The 24240-nt window shown below is 43.7% G+C and overlaps 3 protein-coding genes across 3 annotated transcripts; 2 read left to right on the plus strand and 1 right to left on the minus strand.

Annotated features, from left to right (window-relative positions):
- Positions 1 to 3738: 3738 nt before the first annotated feature.
- LOC128399057 (putative olfactory receptor 10D4) lies at positions 3739 to 5407 on the plus strand. Its single transcript, XM_053360315.1, has 2 exons — positions 3739 to 3800; positions 4456 to 5407. The coding sequence occupies exons 1-2, from the start codon at positions 3739 to 3741 to the stop codon at positions 5405 to 5407; spliced, it is 1014 nt and encodes a 337-aa protein (XP_053216290.1).
- A 6904-nt stretch (positions 5408 to 12311) lies between these two features.
- Positions 12312 to 13235, plus strand: LOC128399837 (olfactory receptor 10G6-like). Its single transcript, XM_053361641.1, has one exon. The coding sequence runs from the start codon at positions 12312 to 12314 to the stop codon at positions 13233 to 13235; it is 924 nt and encodes a 307-aa protein (XP_053217616.1).
- A 5206-nt stretch (positions 13236 to 18441) lies between these two features.
- On the minus strand, positions 18442 to 24152 carry LOC128399058 (olfactory receptor 958-like). Its single transcript, XM_053360317.1, has 2 exons — positions 24143 to 24152; positions 18442 to 19376 (listed from the first exon to the last, which is right to left on the minus strand). The coding sequence occupies exons 1-2, from the start codon at positions 24150 to 24152 to the stop codon at positions 18442 to 18444; spliced, it is 945 nt and encodes a 314-aa protein (XP_053216292.1).
- Between the last annotated feature and the right edge of the window lie 88 nt (positions 24153 to 24240).

Genomic DNA, 24240 nt, shown 5'->3' on the forward strand with positions numbered 1-24240 from the left:
TCAGCAGGGGGCCGGTCCACTGTCCAGACTTAGACCTTGGGGGTGGGGGTGGGCGGCGGACTATATTTTGAAAAAAATAATGAATGAATTCCTATGCCCCACAAATAACCCAGAGATGCGTTTTAAATAAAAGCACACATTCTACTCATGTAAAAACACCAGGCGGGCCCCACAAATAACCCAGAGATGCATTTTATATAAAAGGACACATTCTACTGATGTAAAAACACGCTGATGCCTGGACTGTCTGCGGGTCGGATTTAGAAGGCAATTGGGCTGGATCCGGCCCCCGGTCCTTAGTTTGCCTACCCAAGCTGTAGTCATATCCAAACCATCTCAAGCACATGGTTTTCCCCAACAGGACAAATGTATGGAACTGATGTACATGTGTAAGTGCCCAACATGCTTTGTTGACCTGTGGCTAAGCAGTGAACTGGCTGCACAGTCAAGTATTTTGAGGGGATGTGGAAGCTATAGGAAGCCTCCATCCCTGATGTTTGACCTGTGAGCGTCCACTTGCACATTCAAGTGGGCTTCTCTTGCAGTTGCAATCGGGGATTGAGGAAGGTGCACTGGAGAATTCAGCCTTGCTATTATGGGTTTGCCTGAGAATGTCTCTTGCAGTGATTCAGTTGGACAACCATCTTGCTTCAAGCAAAAGAAGGATGGCAAGTATAGTTTATTACACATGTACACAACATGCACCATTGCCATGACAAATGGCTTGAATCAGGGCACAGAGTCATAGAGTTTGGTGGAGGCTTTGTAGACCATTTACCCCAGCATCCAGCTTAATAAAATAAATCCAGCATCACAGAGATGGCTGCCCAGCTTCTCTTTGAAGACCTCTAGCAGCGGAGAGCTTACCACGCCTGTAGTTAACTGGTTCCATTGCCGTAAACAAATTTCTCCTGACGTTCATGTGAAATTGATTGTCCTGTAACTTGAGCCCATTAAAGTTTGTTCTTCCCTCTGGCACTGTGTTCGTCCTCTTTCTTCCATTTGACAGGTGGAATTCCTACAAGTCCGACAAGTAAAATTCCGAAGATGAAGATTGCATGCCAGTTTATTTGTATCAGAAACATTAGAGTCATGTGAGAGGTATCTTCAGCATCACCTCGTTCACTGGGGTGAAACATCTGATACAGTTCACATTTAAAGGTGGACCTACCTAGTTCTCACTTCCTGAAATGACACATGAACTGAAACACATCCTTCAAAATTTGCACTGAATTTTGCACTGCAAATACTGTAATGTGTACCAAAACATACACAGCAAGGTAAAGTGACCATAAAATGAATGTTAACAAAAATGTATACAAAAATGTGTGTGTTAAGCACAATCATGTATAAAAGTTCGTATATTATGAGGAATTTGCCCCTAATATGATGAGTTTTCATGAGTTTTTTTTAAAAAAAAGAAATTGCAAGCTGATGTGGAAATGTGGAGAAATGACCTTAAATCTGCAAAGCTGAGAAATGGAGATTAACGAAAAAATTACAAGTTCACCCATCCCTCTGCTTTACTGTTCTATTAATATAATTATTTGGAGTCAAAGTAGATGTTTCAAGAGATCAATGATCAGGATCTGTTTCTAAAAGTTTTTTAAAAGTTTGAGAAAGTTGCCTTTTAATTTATTACTTATATAAATTGCAGTTGTGAGGGGCCCTGATTCAGACTGGGATCATGCCTGTTTTCCTGATTCACACTAGCCAAACTGAATCTGTTATTTGCACCACATACAGGTACACTTACAATACCTGTATGTTTTGCTTCGCAGAGTGAAAATAAATTTAGGGGGAGATTTTAAAATTTTCTTTAAACATGAGAGAAAGGGTTAACTTTCACTCCAAAGTAATGTGATCCCAATCCAGTATCGTGTGTCTGCTATTATTATTATTATTAGGTAGATATACCCTCTCCCAACATCACATCTTGTTGGGCCTCAATGCTGATGCTCTTAGTATTCCTGAAAGTGAAAATCTGGACAAAATTGTTGAGTTGTTTTTTGTTTAGGTCAACGTTGTTGAGCTTTTTGGGGGAACGTTTTGCCGATTTTGCAAAAATCCACCTGTAACGACTCCTGCCCTGCAGTGATAGCTGCCAGATGGGATTTTCTTTTTTTTAGGAGACACACAGATTAAGGGATGTAAAGAGTGTCTCCCTGATATTACAGCTAAGTAGAACAGCTGCTGGCTGATAAGTCCTCCCACAACTCACTTCTTCATTCAGCCTGCCTTTCTCTCAGGAGTAGCCCCTCCCCCTCAGACCCTGTGCTCTAGAAGAGCACACAGCCGCATCCACAAACAAACTCACAATCAAATCTCCAAACAGCTCAGACAACCAACCAGCCTTAAACCAAAAGACACAAGCTCACTTTTTTCAGCCTCCTCCACCAATCCCTCACCTCTGTTCATGAGTCCTGGTCACGAGCCCCCAGAAGTGGTATTTCTTCTGTGATGTTTTCCCATCTTGTAATCATCATCACCATCATCATCATCACCATCATAATTTTTTATTTATGCCCTGCCTATCCAGCTGGGTTTCCCCAGCCACTCTGGGCAGCTTCCAACAAAAGATTAAAAATACAGTGATACCTCTGGTTACATACTTAATTCGTTCTGGAGGTCAGTTCTTAACCTGAAACTATTCTTAACCTGAGGTATCACTTTAGCTAATGGGGCCTCCTGCTGCTGCTGCGCCGCCGGAGCACGATTTGTGTTCTCATCCTGAAGCAAAGTTCTTAACCCGAGGTACTATTTCTGGGTTAGTGGAATCTGTAACCTGAAGCATACGTAACCTGAAGCATATGTAACCCGAGGTATGACTGTACATTTAAACATCAGTCATTAAACACAGGGCTGCCTTCAGATGTCTTCTAAACGTCAGATAGTTATTTACTTCTTTGACATCTGATGGGAGGGCGTTCCACATGGCGGGCGCCACCACGAGAAGGCCCTCTGCCTGGTTCCCTGTAACCTCACTTCTCGCAGTGAGGGAACTGCCAGAAGACCCTCAGAGCTGGACATCAGTGTCTGGGCAGAACGATGGGTGGAGATGCTCCTTCAGGTATACTGGGCCAAGGCCAGTTAGGGCTTTAAAGGTCAGCACCAACACTTTGAATTGTGCTCGGAAACGTACTGGGAAACATATGCATCTTGCATAAGCTAATGTCTGAAATGATGAAACCATTTCACTTAGTTTGCTATCTCCTTGGAGGTTTCAGGCTTGGGAAACTGGTGAGCCATCAGGGATCAAGTCCCTTATGGTTGTCAAACTATTAAACAACAAACAAACCTGGTTGAGACACCAGGATGAGCAAAAGAGGATGGCATAAAAGCAGTGAAGCCACTGGAGTTAAGGAACAGTGTGGCAGTATGTATGGTGTTCATGAGTAATGTCCCTAAAATTCATTCTCCCATTAGTTGTGCATGAGTTTGAATTAGAACATTAATTTCTTCTGCACTAATTATGTGCTCTGGAAAACTGAATGCATCCTGTAGGTAAGTCAAAAGGCAGATGTGTGTGTGAATAGATCTGTGAGAGATGGCATTCTTCCACAACCAAATTGTTATGGCTGATGTGAGAATAGCTGGTGGCATCACAATGATGGTGAAGGAGTTATGGGGAATTGGCTTCATTTTGCATCCAAATTTCTCTGGCACCTGAATTGGTTTTCCACCAGTGTTGCACGGTAAACATTGGTTTATTTCTTCACATAAATGCATAAAACAACCATGGGATTTGCTGCTCAAGAAGTGCCAATGGTTGCAGGATTAGGTGGCTTTGAAATGGTAGTGTAAAAATGAAGGGAGTGGCAGGGCACCAGTGGGTATTAGCTACAATAGTTTAATGAAACCTTAGGGTTCAGAGACAGGTGCCTGCTGACTGCCTGGATTTTGTAGGAGGGCATAACAGGAAATTTAGGTTTCTGCAATTAAAGTGGATTAAAGTTGTCCTGGCATGACAGCAGACCCTCCAAGTGTCCCTATTTTCCAGGGACATTCCTGATTTAGAGTAGCCATCCGAGTTTCGGATTTGATCCTGGAATGTCCAGCTTTTCCTTAGGAAGTCTCTATTTTCATTGGAGAAATGTTGGAGGGTATGGAGTTATTGGACCCTTGAGCCATCTGAAGGCAATCCTGTATAGGGAAGTTTTTTAAAAAAAATGTTTAATGTTTTATTATGTTTTTATGTATGTTGGAAGCTGCCCAGAGTGACTGGGGCAACCCAGTAAGATGTGTGGGGTATAAACAGTAAAATTATCATTTTGGACTGGGACGTCCCTATTTTCATTGGATAAAGGTTGGAGGGTATGTGACACTGCTAGTCAGTGTAGACCATATTGCGCCAGATAGCCTGATGTGGTTTAAGGCAGCTCCCCATATTCCTATCACGATTCAGAGCAGGAGAGGTGAAACAACATGAACATTCTTATTTTTCTGCTGCTGTAGGGATGGGTCCGACCAGAAGAACCACACAGTAGTGACCCATTTCATTCTCCTCGGAATCCCCAACACCGAAGGCCTCCAGACCATCCTCTTTGCTGTCTTCTCGGCTTTCTATCTCTGCACTTTGCTGGGAAATCTGACCATTATGTCGGCCGTCCTCCTCGACTTTCATCTCCACACCCCTATGTACTTTTTCCTCTGCAACCTGGCCATCCTAGACATTGGTTTCTCTTCCGTCACCACTCCCAAAATGTTATCTATCCTTTGGGGACAAAGCAGGACCATCTCCGTAGGGGGGTGCATGTCCCAGGTCTTCTTCTACCATTTTATGGGTTGTTCTGAGTGCCTGCTGTATACTGTCATGGCTTATGATCGCTACATTGCCATCTGTTACCCACTGCGGTACATGGTCATTATGAACTGGAAGGTGTGCATCATCTTGGCGGCAGGTACATGGCTCGCCAGTTCTGTTCAGGGCATCGTTCTCACCACACTCACTTTCACATTGCCTTACTGTGGCCCTAACGTAATAGATTATTTCTTCTGTGATGTTTTCCCAGTCGTCAAGTTGGCCTGTGCAGATACTACCACCATCGAAGCTGTGGGCTTCAACAATATTGGCATTGTGGGTGTGACCTGCTTCTTCCTCATCCTCTTGTCTTATGTCCGCATCATTTACTCCATCGCATGGATGAATTCTGGGGAGGGGAGGCGCAAAGCGGCCTCCACATGTGCCTCCCATCTTCTAGTGGTTACCTTTTTCTTTGGACCCTGTGCCTTGATTTACACCCAGCCGTCTCTGAGTGGGGTCCTGGTCACCCCGGTGCAGATCTTTGGCAATGTTGTTACACCCATGCTCAACCCAGTCATCTACACTCTGCGCAATAAGGATGTGAAAGCAGCCCTGAAGAAACTAATGGGGAGGCAGACAGTCCCACAGTTGATGGCACATTAAGGAACATCATGTTCCTAAAGGGTGCATGCTTGGAATAAACATTTTGGCCTTTTATTGAGCATATTTGAGCATATTACAGTGGTACCTTGGTTCTCAAACTTAATCTGTTCCGGAAGTCTGTTCCAAAACCAACGTGTTCCAAAACCAAGGCGCTCTTTCCCATAGAAAGTAATTTAAAAACAACCCCTAAAACAGCAATTTAACATGAATTTTACTCTCTAACGACACCATTGATCCATAAAATGAAAGCAATAATTAATGTACTGTACTATAAAATAAATAAGACAGTATTGTAGATGATAAAAAATTAAAAAAAATTTTTTTTTACCTGCAAAGATGATAGTCATTGTTTAGATGGGGGGCTTTTATCCATTTCCACAGTCACACATTCAATCAATCAATCAATCAATCAATCAGTAGCTGGACTGGGTTCCACATAGTCACAAAAACAAATTAACTGAAAAAGCCTCAGAAATAAAAATGCAAAATAAATAGCAAAAACAAAAGCGCCAAACTCAATCTATTCCGGAAGTCCGTTTGACTTCTGAAATGTTCAAAGACCAAGGCGCAGCTTCTGATTGGTGCAGGTGCTCTGGAAACAATAGCCGACAGCTGAACTCGACGTTCAGCTTCCAAAAAATGTTTGAAAACTGGAACACTTACTTCTGGGTTTTTGGCATTTGAGAACCAAGGCATTTGAGAACCAAGGTACCACAGTACACCTATCCTGGTTGGGCTGCACTGGCTACCAATTAGTTCCTGGGCCCCATTCAAAGTGTTGGTTTTGGTGCTCGCTCTGACAGCACATATACTAAAGTGTTGGTTTAGACCTACAAAGCCTTAAATGTCTTAGGACTGCAATACCTCAAGGATCGCCTCTCTCCATATGAAACTACCTGGACCCTGAGATCATCTTGTGAGGCCCTTCTTAGTGTGCTTCCTCCGTGAGAGATCCGGAGGGTGGATCCACATCAACGGGCCTTTTCTGCAGTGGCTCTCAGTTTGTGCAATGCTCTCCCCAGGGAGGTTTGCCTGGTGCCTTCATTATACACCTTTAGGCGCCAGGCAAAAACGTTCCTCTTTAATCAGGCCATTGACTGACTGACATCCAGTGCCCTTTTAAAATGTGTGTGTGGAATTTATGGAGCTGGCAGAACTGACTGGGAGAATCCACGATCAGAAAGAAGAGGAGCACCAAGAAGATTGGAAGAAATTTAAAGACTATTTAGTTAAATATTGTAATATAAGATAATTAGAAGATACCTGAAAGTATCTGATAGGCCTAGGATTAGAATAAGAACGTTGTATAGTAATATGGATTTAAGCCAATAAGAAAAGAGAGGAAGATAGTAAATTGAAGGAGTTAATTGTTCTTTTTGTTATAAATGTGGAAAATTAATATTTTTTTTGAAAAATAAAAAAAATAAAATGTGTGTGTGGGATTATTGGGTTCTTCTTGTTCTTGTTTTTGTTTTTATTATGCATTTTGTGTTTTTCTGATGTGATTTTATGTTGTGAACCACGAGACCTGCAAATGTAGGGAGGTATACAATTTTTTTAAAATAATAATAATAATAATAATAATAATAATAATAATAATAATAATTCAGTGTCCTCTTCAAATGTAATCATGAATGTATCACTAGTATATTGCTTTCTGCAGCACGTGGTATGGTGGTCAAGAATCTTGGAGATTTCTTCTTTTCCCTATCATTCTTAATATAGTAATGGTCCTGTTAGAACAGCCTTTGTCAACGTGGTGCCCTCCAGATGGCTTTGCACAGCAGGTTCCATCACCCTTGGCCAAGCTGCCTATGGATGATGGGAGCTGTAGTCTGGAAGGAACCAAACTGCTCTAGGATGGATTAGACAGTTGCACTGGTGCACTGCCAGTGAATTCACTGGAGCCCCCATTCTTTCGAATGCTTGAATACTGCTACCCCAAACTTGATTCCTCAAGTGAAGGCTTCTGGATGTCTCTGCAGTTGGATCCAGATTAAGTTAGTCACATTTATGTAAGCTTCTGTTGAACTCAGTGTGATATCCAAGACTAGCTTGAACCCTAGACTAGTCCGCATTGAACCCCATGTGACCAAAGAACTCAATCCTGAGAAAGCTAAGCAGTCTTGCAACTATAGCCTATTTTTCTTGAGAAGAATACTTCCCACTGGTTTTAATGTGCTGATATGTTTCGTGGCATTATACACTGCTGTTCTGGGGGACACAAACATGTTGTCTAGCGATAAGAAGATATCTGCAAAGACCAATTTGGAAACATGAGGAACACAAAGAAGTAAGGTCCCCCCCCCCCTCTCTCTCTCTCTCTCTCTCTCTCTCCATGCTTCAGAACTGAGACACAGCCTGATTTTAGTTGGACCCAACATTTGTCTTTAGCAGAAGCAGTGATGGTAGGGGGAAATGGTCAAATAATCTCTGGACGTCAGTGTCTAACCACTAGGGATATTTTCCAGTTAAAATATACCATACCAGTTGGGAGTCCAGGACATCTCCTCCCAAACTACATACGAACCAAATGAAATGATTTACATAAGAGAGGAGATGAATTTGGGCAAATGTCGTCTATGCAAAATTTCATTATTCTTGTTTTAGTCTCCATTTATTAATTTCTGAATGACCTTTCGTGTATGTCTCACAAGGTGTTTTATCAATGTACCATAAAACAACTAAGATAGTTTTTCCAGCTTGATGAAAAAGTCTCTGCTGCAGGTGTTTATTTTATATTATTTTAATGCCTACCTTCTGTTGTGTTTTTTCCATTCTCTTGTTTGGTGGGATTTTATTTCTTATGTTTCAGACTCACTTTGCCATCTTGAGAAATATGAGTTAAACCTGGGTTTAACTATTTCCAATGCATATAATTTTAAATGCCCTGCCTTGCTTTTGTATGCTGACTTGATCCCATTTTATTGCTTATTTGTATTTGTTATTCAAAGCATTTGTATTTCATAGTCATAATATAAAATCCCATTAAAACAAAAGTACAATGATTTACTTCAAGGGGAGTAATAATACCACTCTATTCTGCCTTGGTCAGACCACACCTGGAATACTGTGTCCAGTTCTGGGTACCACAATTTAAGAAGGATGTTGAGAAGCTGTAACACAGGCTTCCTCAACCTCAGCCCTCCAGATGTTTTGAGGCTACAATTCCCATCATCCCTGATCACTGGTCCTACTAGCTAGGGATCGTGGGAGTTGTAGGCCAAAAACATCTGGAGGGCCGAGGTTGAGGAACCCTACTGTAACAAGTGCAGAGGAGGGCAACCAAGATGATCATGGATCTGGAAACCAAGCCTTATGAGGAATGGTTGAGGGAGTTGGGTATGTTTAGCCCAGAGAAGAGGAGACTGAGAAGGGATATGACAGCCATCTTCAAATATCTCAAAGGCTGTCACATGGAAGATGGAGCAAGCTTGTTTTCTCATGCTCTGGAGGCTTGGACCTGAATCAAAGGCTTCAAGTTACAAGAAAGGAGATTCTGACAGCAAAAGCTGTTCAATAGTAGAAGAGTCTCCCTCGGGAGGTTGTGGACTCTCCTTCCTTTGGAGGTTTTTAAGCAGAGGTTAGATGGCCATCTCTCATGGATGCTTTAGGTGAGATTCTTGCATTGCAGGGGGTTGGACTAGATGATCCTTGGGGTTCCTTCCAGCTCTACAATTCTGCTCTATGATTCTATGTTATGATTATTATTTTCCTTTTTTTGTAGGTTTGCATTTTCATAAAACTCTTTTTTTTTAAAAAAAAGGATATATGTGAAAGCTGTCATTCTCAATCCTGAAAGGACTGCAATGATGATGATAATGAGGTGTTACACCATGGGTAAGCAAACAAAGGCCTGGGGGCCGGATCCGGCCCAATCGCCTCCTCAATCTGGCCCACGGACGGTCCAGAAATTGGCGTGTTTTTACATGAGTAGAATGTGTCCTTTTATTTAAAATGCATCTCTGGGTTATTTGTGGGGCATAGGAATTTGTTAATTCCCCCCCAAAAAAATATAGTCCGGCCCCCCACAAGGTCTGAGGGACAGTGGACCGGCCACCCTGCTGAAAAAGTTTGCTGACCCCTGTGTTATGCAATATACTTGAACTATTAAGAGCTGTTTCTTATACAGTGGTACCTCGGGTTAAGAATTTAATTTGTTCTGGAGGTCCGTTCTTAACATGAAACTGTTCTTAACCTGAGGTACCACTTTAGCTAATGTGGCCTCCTGCTGCTGCTGCCACACAATTTCTGTTCTCATCCTGAAGCAAAGTTCTTAACCCAAGGTACTATTTCTGGGTTAGCTGAGTTTGTAACCTGAAGTGTCTGTAACCCGAGGTACCACTGTATAAGCAATCAAAGAGCCATAGCGATATGATCACTGGGGTCTTAGACACTTCAATTTACTTGAAATAGTAACATCTCAAAGGAGTTTGCTTGGAGATGGCATTTTTGTTTGTCACTGTGTTTCTGGTGTGATAGGGCTTTAAGGAATATAAATGCATTTGGGGTTGAGGGAGACAGAGAGAGGCACCACATGGGGCCACAGCCACAAACCATTCTGAGGGAATCCTAGTGGGTGCAAGTGCCTCATGTTGGGAGGAACCAGAGAGCATTCAGCAACTCTTAAATTGTCAGCATGTGAGAGTGCCTGAGCCAAGTCGTGCTGCGGATGCGGATAAGGAGGAAGAGGCAGGGAGGAGAGTGACACAGAAGAGGAGGAACACAGAAGAGACAAAGAAAGTGCGGCAGTTGAAAAGGTGAAGAAAGAGGGACGCGGGAAGAAGATGGAGGAGGTAGAGAGAAAAGGAGCGAGCGTCAAGGGGAAACAGTGCTGCTTCGGTGAGGACAATGAAGAGCAGAAAAGAGGAAGAATGATAGGATGGAAAGGGAGCCAGAAAGTGAGAAAGGGGTGAAAAGGCTGGCAGGAATGGAAACTGTACAAGATGAGATAGGAGAGGAAACTCTATAAGGGAAGAGAGTGGTTGGAGGAAAGACAAGAAAGAGGGAGAGGGGGGAAATGCAGGCAGGGGAGAACATGTATAGAAATCAAAACAAGAGTTTCATCCTGTGATGAAAGGGAGCAACCATACTCTTTGAGTAAGGTCTGCAGAACAAGAGACCTTCTGGGGGTTTGCAGACTTCTGGGTCTGAAGGTAGGGTTAGAGCTGACATAACGAAGACCATGAAAAGGATGTCAGGAATACCACAGCTGAATGCAACAGTAGCAAAAGAGGATTCTAAACTTAAGAAGAGCTGGACTTATCTTCTGAACAGATTCCATCTTTGGAGAGGCTTCTTATCTCTCCACCAAGAGCAGATGGCCAGCAGACACTTTGAGATAAGGTGTCTTCCAATTGTTTATTAGACCAAGTTGAAAGAACTTCTCTTAACTCCCTAGTTGTGTTACCATTCTTCTTAGCCTTAGAGGCAAAGTCTGTGGTTGAGATATGTTTGTACTAGAATATGGGTAGGCAAACTAAGGCCCGGGGCCCAGATCCGGCCCAATAAACTTCTAAATCTGGCCTGCGGATGGTCCGGGAATCAGTGGGTTTTTACATAAGTAGAATGTGTCCTTTTATTTAAAATGCATCTCTGGGTTATTTGTGGGGCATAGGAATTCATTCATTCCCCCCCCCCAATATAGTCCAGCCCCCGCAAGGTCTGAGGGACAGTAGACAGGCCCCCTGTTGAAAAAGTTTGCTGACCCCTTTACTAGAATAAAGGGCTGAGATCAAGAGTTATTGATGCTTACCATCATTTCTCAAACACAGAATGATCTAAGTTAGGCTGCAATTCTATACTCACTTGAATGGCGTCACAAAACATCTTAACACTCTGTAGAAAAATTTCTGAAAGAGGAGATAAAGCTGTTTGTGCACTAATTTGGAAGCATTCTAATGAACAGACTAGTAGGTAACTGGTTCCTAGTGGACAGGACATTCACCAGAACATCTTGGTTACTGTTCTTTACTGTATTAAGATGGATAACCAGGGTGCTTAGCATGCCCCTGTAGAGTAAAATTGCATCATTTAATATATCTGTGTTCATTATTTATTTGGATTCTGAAGCATCCCCATGAACAAAATCTTGAACCAAAAAGATTTGCATATTTGTGTGCAATGTATGAGTATGAGTCAGGAGATCCTTGATCTTTCTGTGTGTCCTCAGACGAGTCATTTTGTGACCAAACTTGCTGAATTTTTTGTAATGTTAATACCGATAAAACACTTTGAGATCCTTGGGGGGGAAAAGAAATATACAGAAGCCGTATGTCTTGACGTATGTCCAGAATGCCTTTGTCTCATCCCTGAGCAACACAGCCACAATATCTTCCCTCAAGTGGGACCTGCAACAAATTGCTTTAGTGTATTCCTGCTCAAGCCAATGTGAAACAGGGGCCTGATGTTGCTTTTAAGATCACATATAGTGTGTGGTGGAGAAGGGGCACCTTTTTTCAGCCCCTTCTCACCCAAAGGACCTTTACCTGCTATGCTATGTGGTATTAAAGTATGCTGTGCTATACAGAGCAATACATTAGCAATCCTCATACAAGAAGGAAACCAACATTAAGGGCAGATCCACACCATATATTCAGAGAATCTCCAATGCACATTTAAAACATTTGACTACCCCACCCAGTCTTGTGGTTTTCCCCTCACAGAGCTACAGTTCCCAGTACCCTTAACAAACTGCAGTTCCCAGGATTCTTTGGGGGAAAGTCATGTGATATAACTGTGCATTGGATGTTCTTGAAGTGTACAGTCTAGATCTCCCCTAAGAAATTTCATCAAGGGCCTGATTAGCTCATGACTCATAACTTTTGTTCTGCATGTTGTTGTTGCTAGTTCTGTTCTTCACCCCTTACTTACTGACGATGCCCATGATTTTTACATTACAGAGATGGAATACAAAAATCAAACTCCATTGACTGAATTTGTCCTTGTTGGCTTTCCATACCCCAAGAACTTGGTGGGTCCTTTATTCATCTTCTTCCTGCTTATCTACTTACTGACCCTCCTCGGAAACTTTCTGATTTTGTTGGTTGTGATGTCCAATCCCCAGCTCCACAAGCCCATGTACTGGTTCCTTTGCCACCTGTCCTTCTTGGACATGACAGTCTCCACTGTGATTGTCCCCAAGGTGATTGCTGGGTTTCTAGAGGGTGGTGGGAGCATCTCCTTTGGGGGCTGTGTGTGCCAACTCTTCTTCTTCCACTTCCTGGGCTGCACAGAATGCTTCCTCTACACTCTGATGGCCTATGACCGTTTCCTGGCCATTTGCAAGCCACTCCATTATGGCACCATCATGAACCGTAGGACGTGCCTCTTCCTCGCCATGGGTACCTGGCTTGGTGGCTGTCTTCACTCTGTGATGGAGACAGCCCTTGTTTTCCGCCTGCCCTTTGGGTGGAGAAACCAGGTGAACTATATCTTCTGTGATATCCCGGCAGTGCTGAAGCTGGTTTGTGCCGACACGGCACTCAACGAGGTGGTAACCATGGTTGATGTTGGCTTTGTAGCCACCACTTGCTTCTTTCTCATCCTGACTTCCTACGTGTACATTTTATCTGCCATACTGAAAATCCGCAGCACTGAAGGGCGCTGGCGAGCGTTCTCCACCTGCTCAGCTCATCTTACTGCGGTGGTGACTTATTATGTGCCACTTGTTTTCATTTATCTGAGACCAGGATCGCAGGATCCATTGGACGGGGTAGTGGCTGTGTTCTACACTTCACTGACTCCACTTCTGAACCCCATAATCTATACTCTAAGGAACAAAGATATAAAAGTTGCCCTTCTAAAACTGATGGGGAGGGCACTCTAGTATGGAGCTCTGCGTGGTCCATGTGGTGCAATGGATTGCAGCGCAGGCTGGTATCTGCCATGGAATCCCTCGATGTGAGAAGCTATTCTTTGTAAACAATTGTTTGCAGATGTAATCAACTCACAGGAATGGGGATGAATCTTGTGAAACATTAGAGTAAGAGGTTTCATGAGACTGGAGTCCAGCAGTGACCAGGACACCAAATCAGAATCTACAGGGCCACTGATTAGGTACCCAATGAATCTGACGTTGGGAGATGAGAGGCTGCTGAACCAAGGTCCATAGCTATTAGCCATGATTGCTATGCTGGGCTTTCACAGTCAGAAGAGGTAATGCTTCTCCATACCAGTTGCTGAAAACCACAGGAGGAGAGAGTGACCTTGCATTCTGGTCCTGCTTATGAGTTTCCCAGAGGCATCTGGTTGGTCACTGAAAGAACAGGGTTCTGGACTAGATGGGCTATTGGCCTGATCCAGCAAGCTCTTCTTATGTTCTTACTTTAGAACCAGACCCAGGACTCCAATAAGAATCTTTGAGGAACTGAGTGCCTCTCACACTATACCAGAAGTGGCCACTGAAGCAACATGGATGGGGCACTGTTGCTCTCCCAACTTATTAACAGAGCGCTTACAGAGAAGGGAAGGGAGCTTGGACTGGTGCAACATGTGGTGTTGGGCTCCTTGGATGGGCCCCTCCGCCATGCACTGCACCAGGCCAAGCTCTCTGCGTGTCACATCTCCCCTTTCACTCTCAGTGACCTACAGTGGTACCTCGCAAGACGAATGCCTCGTAAGACGAAAAACTCGCAAGACGAAAGAGTTTTTCATTTTTTGAGTTGCTTCGCAAGACGAATTTCCCTATGGGCTTGCTTCGCAAGACGAAAACGTCTTGCAAGTTTGTTTCCTCAATGCATTCCTATGGGAATCCGTGCTTCGCAAGATGAAAAATTCGCAAGACGAAAAAACTCGCAGAACGAATTAATTTCGAACGAATTGCGAGGTACCACTGTACTGTGTTGGGAAACCAGGAGAAAAATGGTGCCTCACCGGCCACAACTGCACTACACGATCAACCCAATGGCACAGGGAATGTGAGGGGCAAGGCACCAACCTTCATGCTCTTTAAAAGTCTGTAGTCATCCAAAAATGGGGACGGAGGATAAGAAATGTTGCCACGAGGCAGATGCTAAAAAATCCCAGAGTATCATCAGAAGAAGTAGCTCACCAGAAAATGTGAGAGGCTAGGACCTCCTACAAGGGATGCGGGTGGCACTGTGGGTTAAACCACAGAGCCCAGGGCTTGCCGATCAGAAGGTCGGCAGTTTGAATCCCTGTGACGGGGTGAGCTCCCGTTGCTCGGTCCCTGCTCCTGCCAACCTAGCAGTTCAAAAGCACGTGAAAGTGCAAGTAGATAAATAGGTACCGCTCTGGCAGGAAGGTAAACGGCTTTTCTGTGTGCTGCTCTGGTTCACCAGAAGTGGCTTAGTCATGCTGGCCACATGACCCGGAAGCTGTAAACTGGCTCCCTCGGCCAATGGAGCGAGATGAGCGCTGCAACCGCAGAGTCGGCCACGACTGGACCTAATGGCCAGGGATACCTTTACCTAGGACCTCCTACACGAGCAATATCATTTCCCTAGAATCTGGGGGACTGGCAGTGTTACTAGCCTCAAATTTCCAGGGGGCAAGATGGTTGCTAATCTCAAGCAACCTTGTTCTGTAACAGAGTCTTGCTTTGACCAAGAGCCTTGCTTTAGCCCTTTTATTATAAAAACACATTTCCCTCTATTTTAACAAAACAGGATGGATTAGAAAAGCAAATAAGGACAAATTAATGTATAGCTCATTTCCTTTCTCTAAGGTCCACCATCCTGATCTTGAAGCAGGCAAGGCTACAGCTGCTTGCTTGACCGCAGGGCTGGAAAGAGTCATCGGGTTTTTCTTTAAATCTTTGGTTTAATAAAGTTTTTTCCTCATTTCTGAGAAATTGACTTGTAAATTAAGGGCATTTTGGAGTGCAGTCACACCTATGGATTTTGCCTCCATTTGGTGGCCATTTGTAGAGTGGCTGGGATAACCCAGCCAGATGGGCAGGGTATAAATAATAAATTATTATTATCACCAGTGCTTTTTTTCTTAAAAAATGCTTAGGGGTACTCTAATTTCCACTCAAGAAAACCACCATTTTATAGTTCAAATCGGGAAAAATAAATTCAGTAAATGGACAAAAGTACAAAGATTCACAAAATGTTTAGGGGTATGCGTATCCCTGCGTCCCCCCAGAAAAAAGCACTGATTATTTATCTGACAGGCCGGTCACAGGGATGGCAAATCCCAATGAAATGAAGCTTTCTTTGGTATCCATAACATTTGTTTTCTGTATCAGGTTGGGTTTTGTTGCAACATCTAATTCATGGTGTGGTCTCTTGAGAAGATGCTTAATTTTATGAGGTAAGGCCATGAATGCCATTTGCGGAGGGTTGGTACAGTTTCTCACTCTCATTCTTTTTTTGTTTATTTAATATCACATTTCTCACTGGATTGCTATTTTATTGTTATTTTAACTTCATAATAAAGCCTGGAAAATTTAAGAAAAAGATCTACAGATCTTCTGAGCTCTGACATGCGCATGTCTTCCATCTACTTCTCACGTATTTTAAAACCTTACGTGTTTACTCTTAGCCTGCTGGAAGACCTTGAGGTTCCATGGCTACTGCATCTCAGTCAGGAACTGAGTTAGTCGTTTCTGAAAGAGGTTCCAAGATAGCATATCCTCAAGAGCACAATACACTGCCCACAAAACTTGCTTCACTGGCTACAAAATAGTTTTCTTCTGGTTTTCCTTGAAGACTTCTGTTCTCTGTTAAATGTTCTCCATATGTGGTGCCATTTGGGCCATATGAGACCTGTCACAAAGCATTCCAAGGTGTGGCAATAACCAACCTTCATTTATTGTGAACAGCTTGGGACCAGAATACCTACAAGAGCCTCTCTCATTCCATTGCCATGCCTAAGCATTGAGCTCAGCTGCGTTAAGCCTGTTGGTTGCGCCACAATCTCAATTAGCAGCAGTCAAGAGGAGGACCTTCTGTGCAATGGCCTCCATTATGTGGAATCATCTTCCCTCAGAGCTTTGACATGTGCCAATGTTGATGTGTGTTTTTTGGCCATTGTGAAAAGCATACCTGTCCACTCAAGCTTTTCAAAGAGTTTAATGTCAGGTATAACACAATGCTCTTGCATCATCAGCTGTATTTTATTTATATTTTTGTGATGTCAGTCTTCATCATTTTTAACTTCTACACTGCCTCGAGGCAGATTGTAATAGGTGGTATCTGACTACTTTAATAAATAAATAAACAATAAACAAACAAACAAACAAACAAACTTTATTCTCCCCCTCAGCATCCTCCCAATCTCTTATAAATATTCCACTATTGTTTTCAGCGTTGTCTCCCTCAGACCCCTCTTGCTGTTCTCCTCAGAGCATTAATATCATTCCTTATCATCCCAGCTAATCTGACTTTTGCTTTTTGCTTGGCTCTTAGGCACGTCTGTATACAACAAAGAATGGATAAATCAGTGTACCTCTGGTCCATGCCAATTTTCCTGGTGTTCATTCCAAAATATTTTATTTCCTTGTTCTACATGAATCTGCATTTTAATACCCACACCAAATTTACATTTTAACTGTTGAATTTATCACAAAATGCACACTTATAAAGTTTTTTAAAATCTCAGTGTGTACTTTATCAAAAAGCAAAGAGGAATCAGACACACAGGCTTTTAAAGTCCTTTAAAGCAGGCTGAGTTGAGGAAAAAGTGACTTGATTAAGGTCATCAAATGAACAACCTGCTGATTTGAACCCGGGGTTTTCTTGTCAACAGCTCACACTCTGGCTATGGCAACCTCAATGAACTAGTGGAGTGGTTCTCAAATTGTGGTCTGTTATTCAGGTGGGTCCATGATGTGTGTCTGGGAAGAGTGATTGAAGCAGTGGCTGTGAATGGCGAGCACAGCACATTCACTATTCATCTTAATTTTTAATAGTACTTTTATTGCTTCTTTTCTTTCTTATTTTGCATTTGAATATTTAGTATTGCATTTTATATTGCACTCTATGGAATTCATATGGCAACACAATAAAAATACAATATAAGAAATTGAAGAAGTGATAAAAGTGGTCTATGAGTCAGTTGTCCACAAGCTTCATTCAGGTGGCCTGTGGCATGTCTGCATTACATATTCAGGGGATGTGGGTGGCGCAGTGGTCTAAACCATTGAGCCTCTTGGGCTTGCTGCTCAGAAGGTCAGCAGTTCAAATCTCTGTGACAGAATGAGCTCCGGTTGCTCTGTCCCAGCTTCTGCCAACCTAGCAGTTCGAAAGCATGCCAGTGCAAGTAGATACATAGGTACTGCTGTGGCAGGAAGGTAAATGGAGTTTCTGTGTGCTCTGGTTTCCGTCATGGTGTTCCGTTGTACCAGAAGCGGTTAAGTCATGCTGGCCACAGGACCCGAAAAGCTATCAGTGGACAAAAGCTGGCTCCCTCGGCCTGAAAGCCAGACAAGTGCTGCACTCAATAGTCACCTTTGACTGTTCTTAACTGTCCAGAGGTCCTTTACCATTTACCTATTACCTATTCATATTGATTTTTTAAATTGTGTTTATATTGCTTCTTTTATCTCTTATATTTATTGCATTATAATTTAAATTCATAGGTCATACAATAAAAAACAAGGTAAAAATAAATAAAAGAAGCAATTAAAATACAACTAAAAATAGTGCATCACAATGGCTACAAGGTAAAGGTAAAGAGACCCCAGACCATTAGGTCCAGTCACGGACGACTCTGGGGTTGCAGCTCTCATCTCGCTTTATTGGCCGAGGGAGCCGTGGGTCATGTGGCCAGCATGACTAAGCCGCTTCTGGCGAACCAGAGCAGCGCACGGAAACGCCGTTTACTTTCCCGGCGGAGCGGTACCTATTTATCTACTTGCACTTTGATGTGCTTTCGAACTGCTAGGTTGGCAGGAGCAGGGACCGAGCAATGCAAGCTCACCCTGTCGTGGAGATTCGAACTGCCGACCTTCTGATCGGCAAGTCCTATCATGGCTACAAGAGGCAGTAAAATCATTAAGTGGTCTGCCAAGACCCTCAGCAATTTTTAAGTGGTCGGTGGGGGGGGGGGAATTGGAAACCACTAAGCTAGTGGGTTATAGTCTGAGTCACTCTCTTTGCCCCTGTCAGCTTAGTCAAAGCTGCTTTCACTTCTTTGTTCCGAAGCGTGTAAATGACTGGGTTGAGCATGGGTGTCACCACATTGCCAAAGATCTGCACGGGGGTCACCAAGATTTCACTTAGGGACGGCTGAGTATAGATCAAAGCACAGGGGCCAAAGAAGAGGGTGACCACTGTCAAATGTGAGGCACAGGTAGAGGCTGCCTTGCGCCGTCCTTCCCCGGAACTCATCCTCAGGACAGAGTAGACAATGCGAACATAGGATGTCAGGATGAGGATGAAGCAGGTCATGGGCACGACGCCAATGTTGGTGAAGCTTACCGTCTCGATGATGAGGGTGTCGGCGCAAGCCAACTTGACGACGGGAAAGATGTCGCAGAAAAAGTAGTCCACTTCACTGGGCCCACAATAGGGTAGGGTGAAAGTCAAGGTCGTGAGGATGGTGGCATGGAAGGAGCTGGTGACCCACGTGCCAGCAGCCAAAATGGCACATACCTTCCAGTTCATGATGATGAGATAGCGCAGTGGGTGACAGATGGCGACGTATCTGTCATAGGCCATGACGGTATAAAGAAGGCATTCTGTGCTCCCTAGGAAATGGTAGAAGAAGACCTGGCATACACATCCACCCAGCGGTATGACTCTGCTTTGCCCCCAAAGATTGGCCAACATCTTTGGGGTGCTAACGGAAGAGAACCCAATGTCAAGGATGGAGAGGTTGAAAAGGAAGAAGTACATGGGGGTGTGAAGACGGGAGTCAGTCAGGACAGCGGTCATGATCAATAGGTTCCCCAGCAAAGTGCACATGTAGAAGAGTAAGAAGACAGGGAAGAGGATGTTCTGGAGACCTTCTGTATGGGGGATACCAAGGAGGATGAAGTGGGTCACAACCGTGAGGTTTTCTCCATGGGACCTATCCCTGAAGAAGAAAAAGAAGAAGAAGAAGAAGAAGAAGAAGAAGAAGAAGAAGAAGAAGAAGAAGAAGAGGAGAAGGAGTTTGGATTTGATATCCCACTTTATCACTACCCGAAGGAGTCTCAAAGCGGCTAACATTCTCCCCCCCCCAACAAACACTCTGTGAGGTGAGTGAGGCTGAGAGACTTCAAAGAAGTGTGACTAGCCCAAGGTCACTCAGCAGCTGCATGCGGAGGAGCGGAGACGCGAACCCGGTTCACCAGCTTATGAGTCTACCGCTCTTCACCACTACACCACAAGAGAAGGGGGAATACCCCACAACAAAGAACAGAATAATAAGCATGGAGGCTGCAATCATAAATCCACTTGCTATGTCCTTCCTCTTCCTGGAGCACAAAATCTAAACCTGCTCCCCACACCAACTGTTGTTGTTGTTTAGTCATTTAGTCCTGTCCGACTCTTCGTGACCCCATGGACCAGAGCACGCCAGGCACTCCTGTCTTCCACTGCCTCCCGCGTTTGGTCAAACTCATGTTCATAGCTTCAAGAACACTGCCCAACCATCTCGTCCTCTGTCGTCCCCTTCTCCTTGTGCCCTCCATCTTTCCCAACACCAGGGTCTTTTCCAGGGAGTCTTCTCTTCTCATGAGGTGGCCAAAGTATTGGAGCCTCAGCTTCAGGATCTGTCCTTCCTTCGTGGATCACTGCCTTGTCGTGGCGAAGGGGCTTGAATAATTCAGAAAAGCTATGAGCTATGCCGTGCAGAGCCACCCAAGATGGACAGATCATAATGGAGAGTTTTGACTAAACGTGATCCACCTGGAGCACGAACTGGCAAGCCACTCCAGTATCCCTGCCAAGAAAACTCCATGGACAAAAACACCAACTGTCCCTCCCCCCAATTACATCGCACATTGCATTTTCAAGCCCTTTTGTCTCTACTGCTGCCCATCTAGTGTAAGAGCTCCAGGCAGGGAGTGACAGAGTACTTAGTCTTCGGACCAAACTCAATTTAGGAGAACAGCCATAATATTAAAACTTCGCCTGTAGTTGGAGAGGACAATTCCTCTTCCATGTCTTCTGCCCTCTGTTCCCATCAGCTTGGCACACAAAGAAAATTGCCATTTACTCTGTGAACCCAATTATCTACACTGGTGAAGAGAGACATACATTACGTTTTACGTTCTCTGGGCACAGCTCGAGGGTGACTCCGTTCCCAGACTACTCAATGCTGCGCCCAATTATAATTTCACACAGAAGCTTAATTTCAGTGCTCCTCCATAGCCTTCACTATCCTGATATCTCAGCAGTCCCATCTTTTAAATTGGTTTGAGTCCATCAGGACCCAGCTCCCTGCAGTGATGGTCCTTTGGGTTACCCGTCCAAACTCTTTCAGGGGGTGAACAATTAAACATATATATTTTTTAACATTCCAGACAAGCACTGATTGGAGTAGACTCAAGGGGTTCTTCAATGTTAATGAGCTCATTGATCTCCCTCCCCCCCCCCACATTCTTGCTTCTTGCAACAGCTAGTTAGGCCTTATGCAATGATTGGGCTCCAGTGTGCATTTTATATATTTTCTCTCTCTTTTGGTAATTGTGAGGGGAAATAATTTCAAATGTTGCTTTTGAAATTAGATTTTAAGAACATTAGAATTTGCGTACTGTGCAGGGAAAGTTTAGAGTTTTAAAGCCACTTCAATGATGGAGGTTTATAAAATTATGTGAGGCATGAAAAAAGTGGATAGAGAAAAAAAAAATATCTCTCTCTCTCTCTCTCTCTCTCTCTCTCTCTCTCTCTCTCTCTCTCATAAAACTAGAACTCATAGACATCGAATGAAGCTGAATGTTGAAAGATTCAGAACACATATGGTATAAGAATTTTAAGGTCTCAAATATAGAATAAATATTCATAAATGCACACATATCTAAATATATGAACCATGTGTCTGAAATAGTATGGGAGAGCTAATCCTGAAGCCATTTTGACTTTCCTAATGAACTCAAATACTCCTCCGCAGTAAGGGAGGCAAATGGGGAAAGCCTTCCCATTGTCTTGTTGCTTGCAAATCCTGTCTTAAGGGTGTATTTGTGTATGAATAGGGTGAGCCCGTGACCTGGATTCAGGAACTAAAGGATTAACCGTCACAAAAGAATGGCCAGGTAATGCAACCAGTGACCATTATCAGGTATCGGGGCAGACAGGATTTCTGCTGTAGACTGCCTCCTTCTGTGATGTGTGTATGATGTTTTGGGAGGTGGTCTTGGGCTACAGGGTGGGCAATTTAAAAAGTCTATATAAGGGCTTGCACACCATTGTTGAAGGTTCTCCTCCCTCCTGCATGTGGTGAGTGGGGACCCTGTTGCAACAGTTTGATAAAGATCAGGCTTACTAGCCGCTTTGCTTAATATACTGTGGCTGGATGCTGTTTTCTCCTACTGATCGGGAACCCACTTAAGGACTCTGTCTGGGCTCCGGAATACCCCATAAGGGAAAGGGAGCAGTTTTTCTTACAACACATAAAAGAAGCTTTCACTGGCAGACTTCGGGCTGTGTGATGCTAAAATTTGGTACCCCTTACTTCTCAGGCTCTGTTCTACAGTGCTTTTTTGTCACCCCCTGAGCGCAGCACCCAGTGTGACCACACCAGTCATACCAATGTGTCTTATTGATTTCATTGGCCCTGAACATAGACCAACTGTCAGGGGCTCCAGGTTTGTATGTTTGTGTGTGTATGTGGCTGCCACCTGTGGTCAACCAATGAACTGCAGGTGGCAGTGATGAACTTTCTGGACTGATACTGCCCACCTAGGCTTCCCTTTGGGTTTTCTTTAACCAGTTCTTCTTCAGCTCTCATGATTCTTTGGTGGTTCTTTCATGTTGAGCCCTGGTTTAATCTACTTTCCTCTCCAGCTCATCAGTTCAGGCTAATGACCTGTTTCATATAGGTCCTGGTTTCTAGCTGCTGTCTCACCCCAGACTCTTGCTCATGACCATCCAAAACCATTGATTGCAAATAATTATTCCCCAGTGGAATTTATAATAACTATCAGTCTCTCTTTCTACCCTCCAAATAAACCATATTATAAATGACACTGTCTGGAATCTAATGAAACCATAGGGCATAAACATGTTCTCAGATGGGCACATTCCCTCCAGAGGGAACGAACAAGGATCTGCTCTTAAACTCAGTGAAGCTGCAGTATTATAAAGATACTGGGGGAGATGAAATGGTGCCTCTCTTGGTGAAAAACATTGAGCTGATTATCCCCTGCAGCTATACTCTATGCCTCATGCCAACTTTTTTGTCCTTTCTGCGTCTCAGAAGAAACAAATCTGAATGAAAGGAAATCTGATTTGTGGGCTGACCTAGCCACAGCATAGCTGAAAGCCTTTAAGGTGTTCCAACACCCTCCACGTTCTCTCCTGCAGCAGATCACACAGCTACCACTCTGGAAGGGGATATAGCTTCAGGATTTCCTTTGCCCACTCATTTGCTGAAGTTATGAAATAGCTTGCACTGAGGGGCCACCTTGGCCCTTGGTAAAACATCAGGTGAGTCTTCTGAACAGAAAGAAACTGAAATGATATAAATGATTTAAGGTTGACAGCAACAAATTCAATTCTGCCAGAAGCTCTCACCATTCGTCTTGGAACTATCACCAGGTTCTATAGCGTGTCATCAAAGAGTTCATTTAGCCAATAACTGTCCGAAAACTGCATTGAATAGCACCTCCCAACTGTGTTTATGGAAGAAGATGGAACGCAGGACAGGATATGCATTCAATAAATAATAAGATTAAAAAACTGAGAATAGTCTTTCAAGAGCTGTACCATGGCAAAAGCATTAGTATGCTAATGTTGGAGTATATGTGACTTGTATGCATTGTTGTTTTTTCCAGCTTATCACTGAACTCCAATAAGGTGACTCAAGGGCAGGAAATAACTGTTGAGGAGTGGGCCCTATGGATGCAGAAATCCACTGAACTCAAGTGGAAAAGCCAGGCTATTTTTTCACATTTGTTACAAAGCGGTTTGTAATGGATACACAAGTTGGTGAGAGGATGTCAGAACCACATTATTTCCAAGCCTTGGGTAAATGCATCCTTCCATACCAAATCTGGCAACTACTTTCCTAACTGCATGATGGATTTTATGTCTGGCTGATTCTGACAAGGAGATTTATTGCCAATCGTTCACCTGACGTTGACCTATTAAGCCAAGATTTTTTCAGCCTTTTAAAACTGGGCTCTTCCTGGTGCCTGTTGCTAGTTCCTACAATTGAATGTAGAGAGCCTTTTAGTTCTGCTCTGTTCTCTACCACAGTTAGAAAGGAAACTCTCCTTCCTTCTCTCAAACAACACATAGGGAAGCAAGAGTGGAAAGCAACACTTCGTTGTCTCTTGTGGTGCAGTTACCACCACAAATCCCGTGCTGTTCAGCAATGATCTGCTATCTGGGTTCCTTAAGATATCAACAAAGGTCTAAGTTGTTGCTGGGACAGTCGTGGCTGGTGCCCATTGGAAATGGTAGGGGGAAAGGCAAGAAGACAGACAGTGGGTGGTGCCAGAGCCAATGACAGACCGAACTAATGCAAGTTTTCCCTAGAACTCCTCTGGGCAAGACAGAGACAAAGGAAGAGGAAGCAGGCAGGCCCTTGGATCAGTTGCGTCTAGGAAGGCAGGCAGGTGGGCGTTGGCTGAGAGCAGACTGAGATAGGTTTGGTGGTTCTCCATTCAACTTAATGGACTTGTTTCCATGGTGCTGGGAGGAGGCCAACAACTGCTTCTATAGATCATGTCCTTCCCTAGAACTGTATAGGCGTCACCTACTTTTGGAAAACGTTGT

This window comes from Podarcis raffonei, chromosome 13, assembly GCF_027172205.1.
Source record: "Podarcis raffonei isolate rPodRaf1 chromosome 13, rPodRaf1.pri, whole genome shotgun sequence".
Lineage (NCBI taxonomy): Eukaryota > Metazoa > Chordata > Lepidosauria > Squamata > Lacertidae > Podarcis > Podarcis raffonei.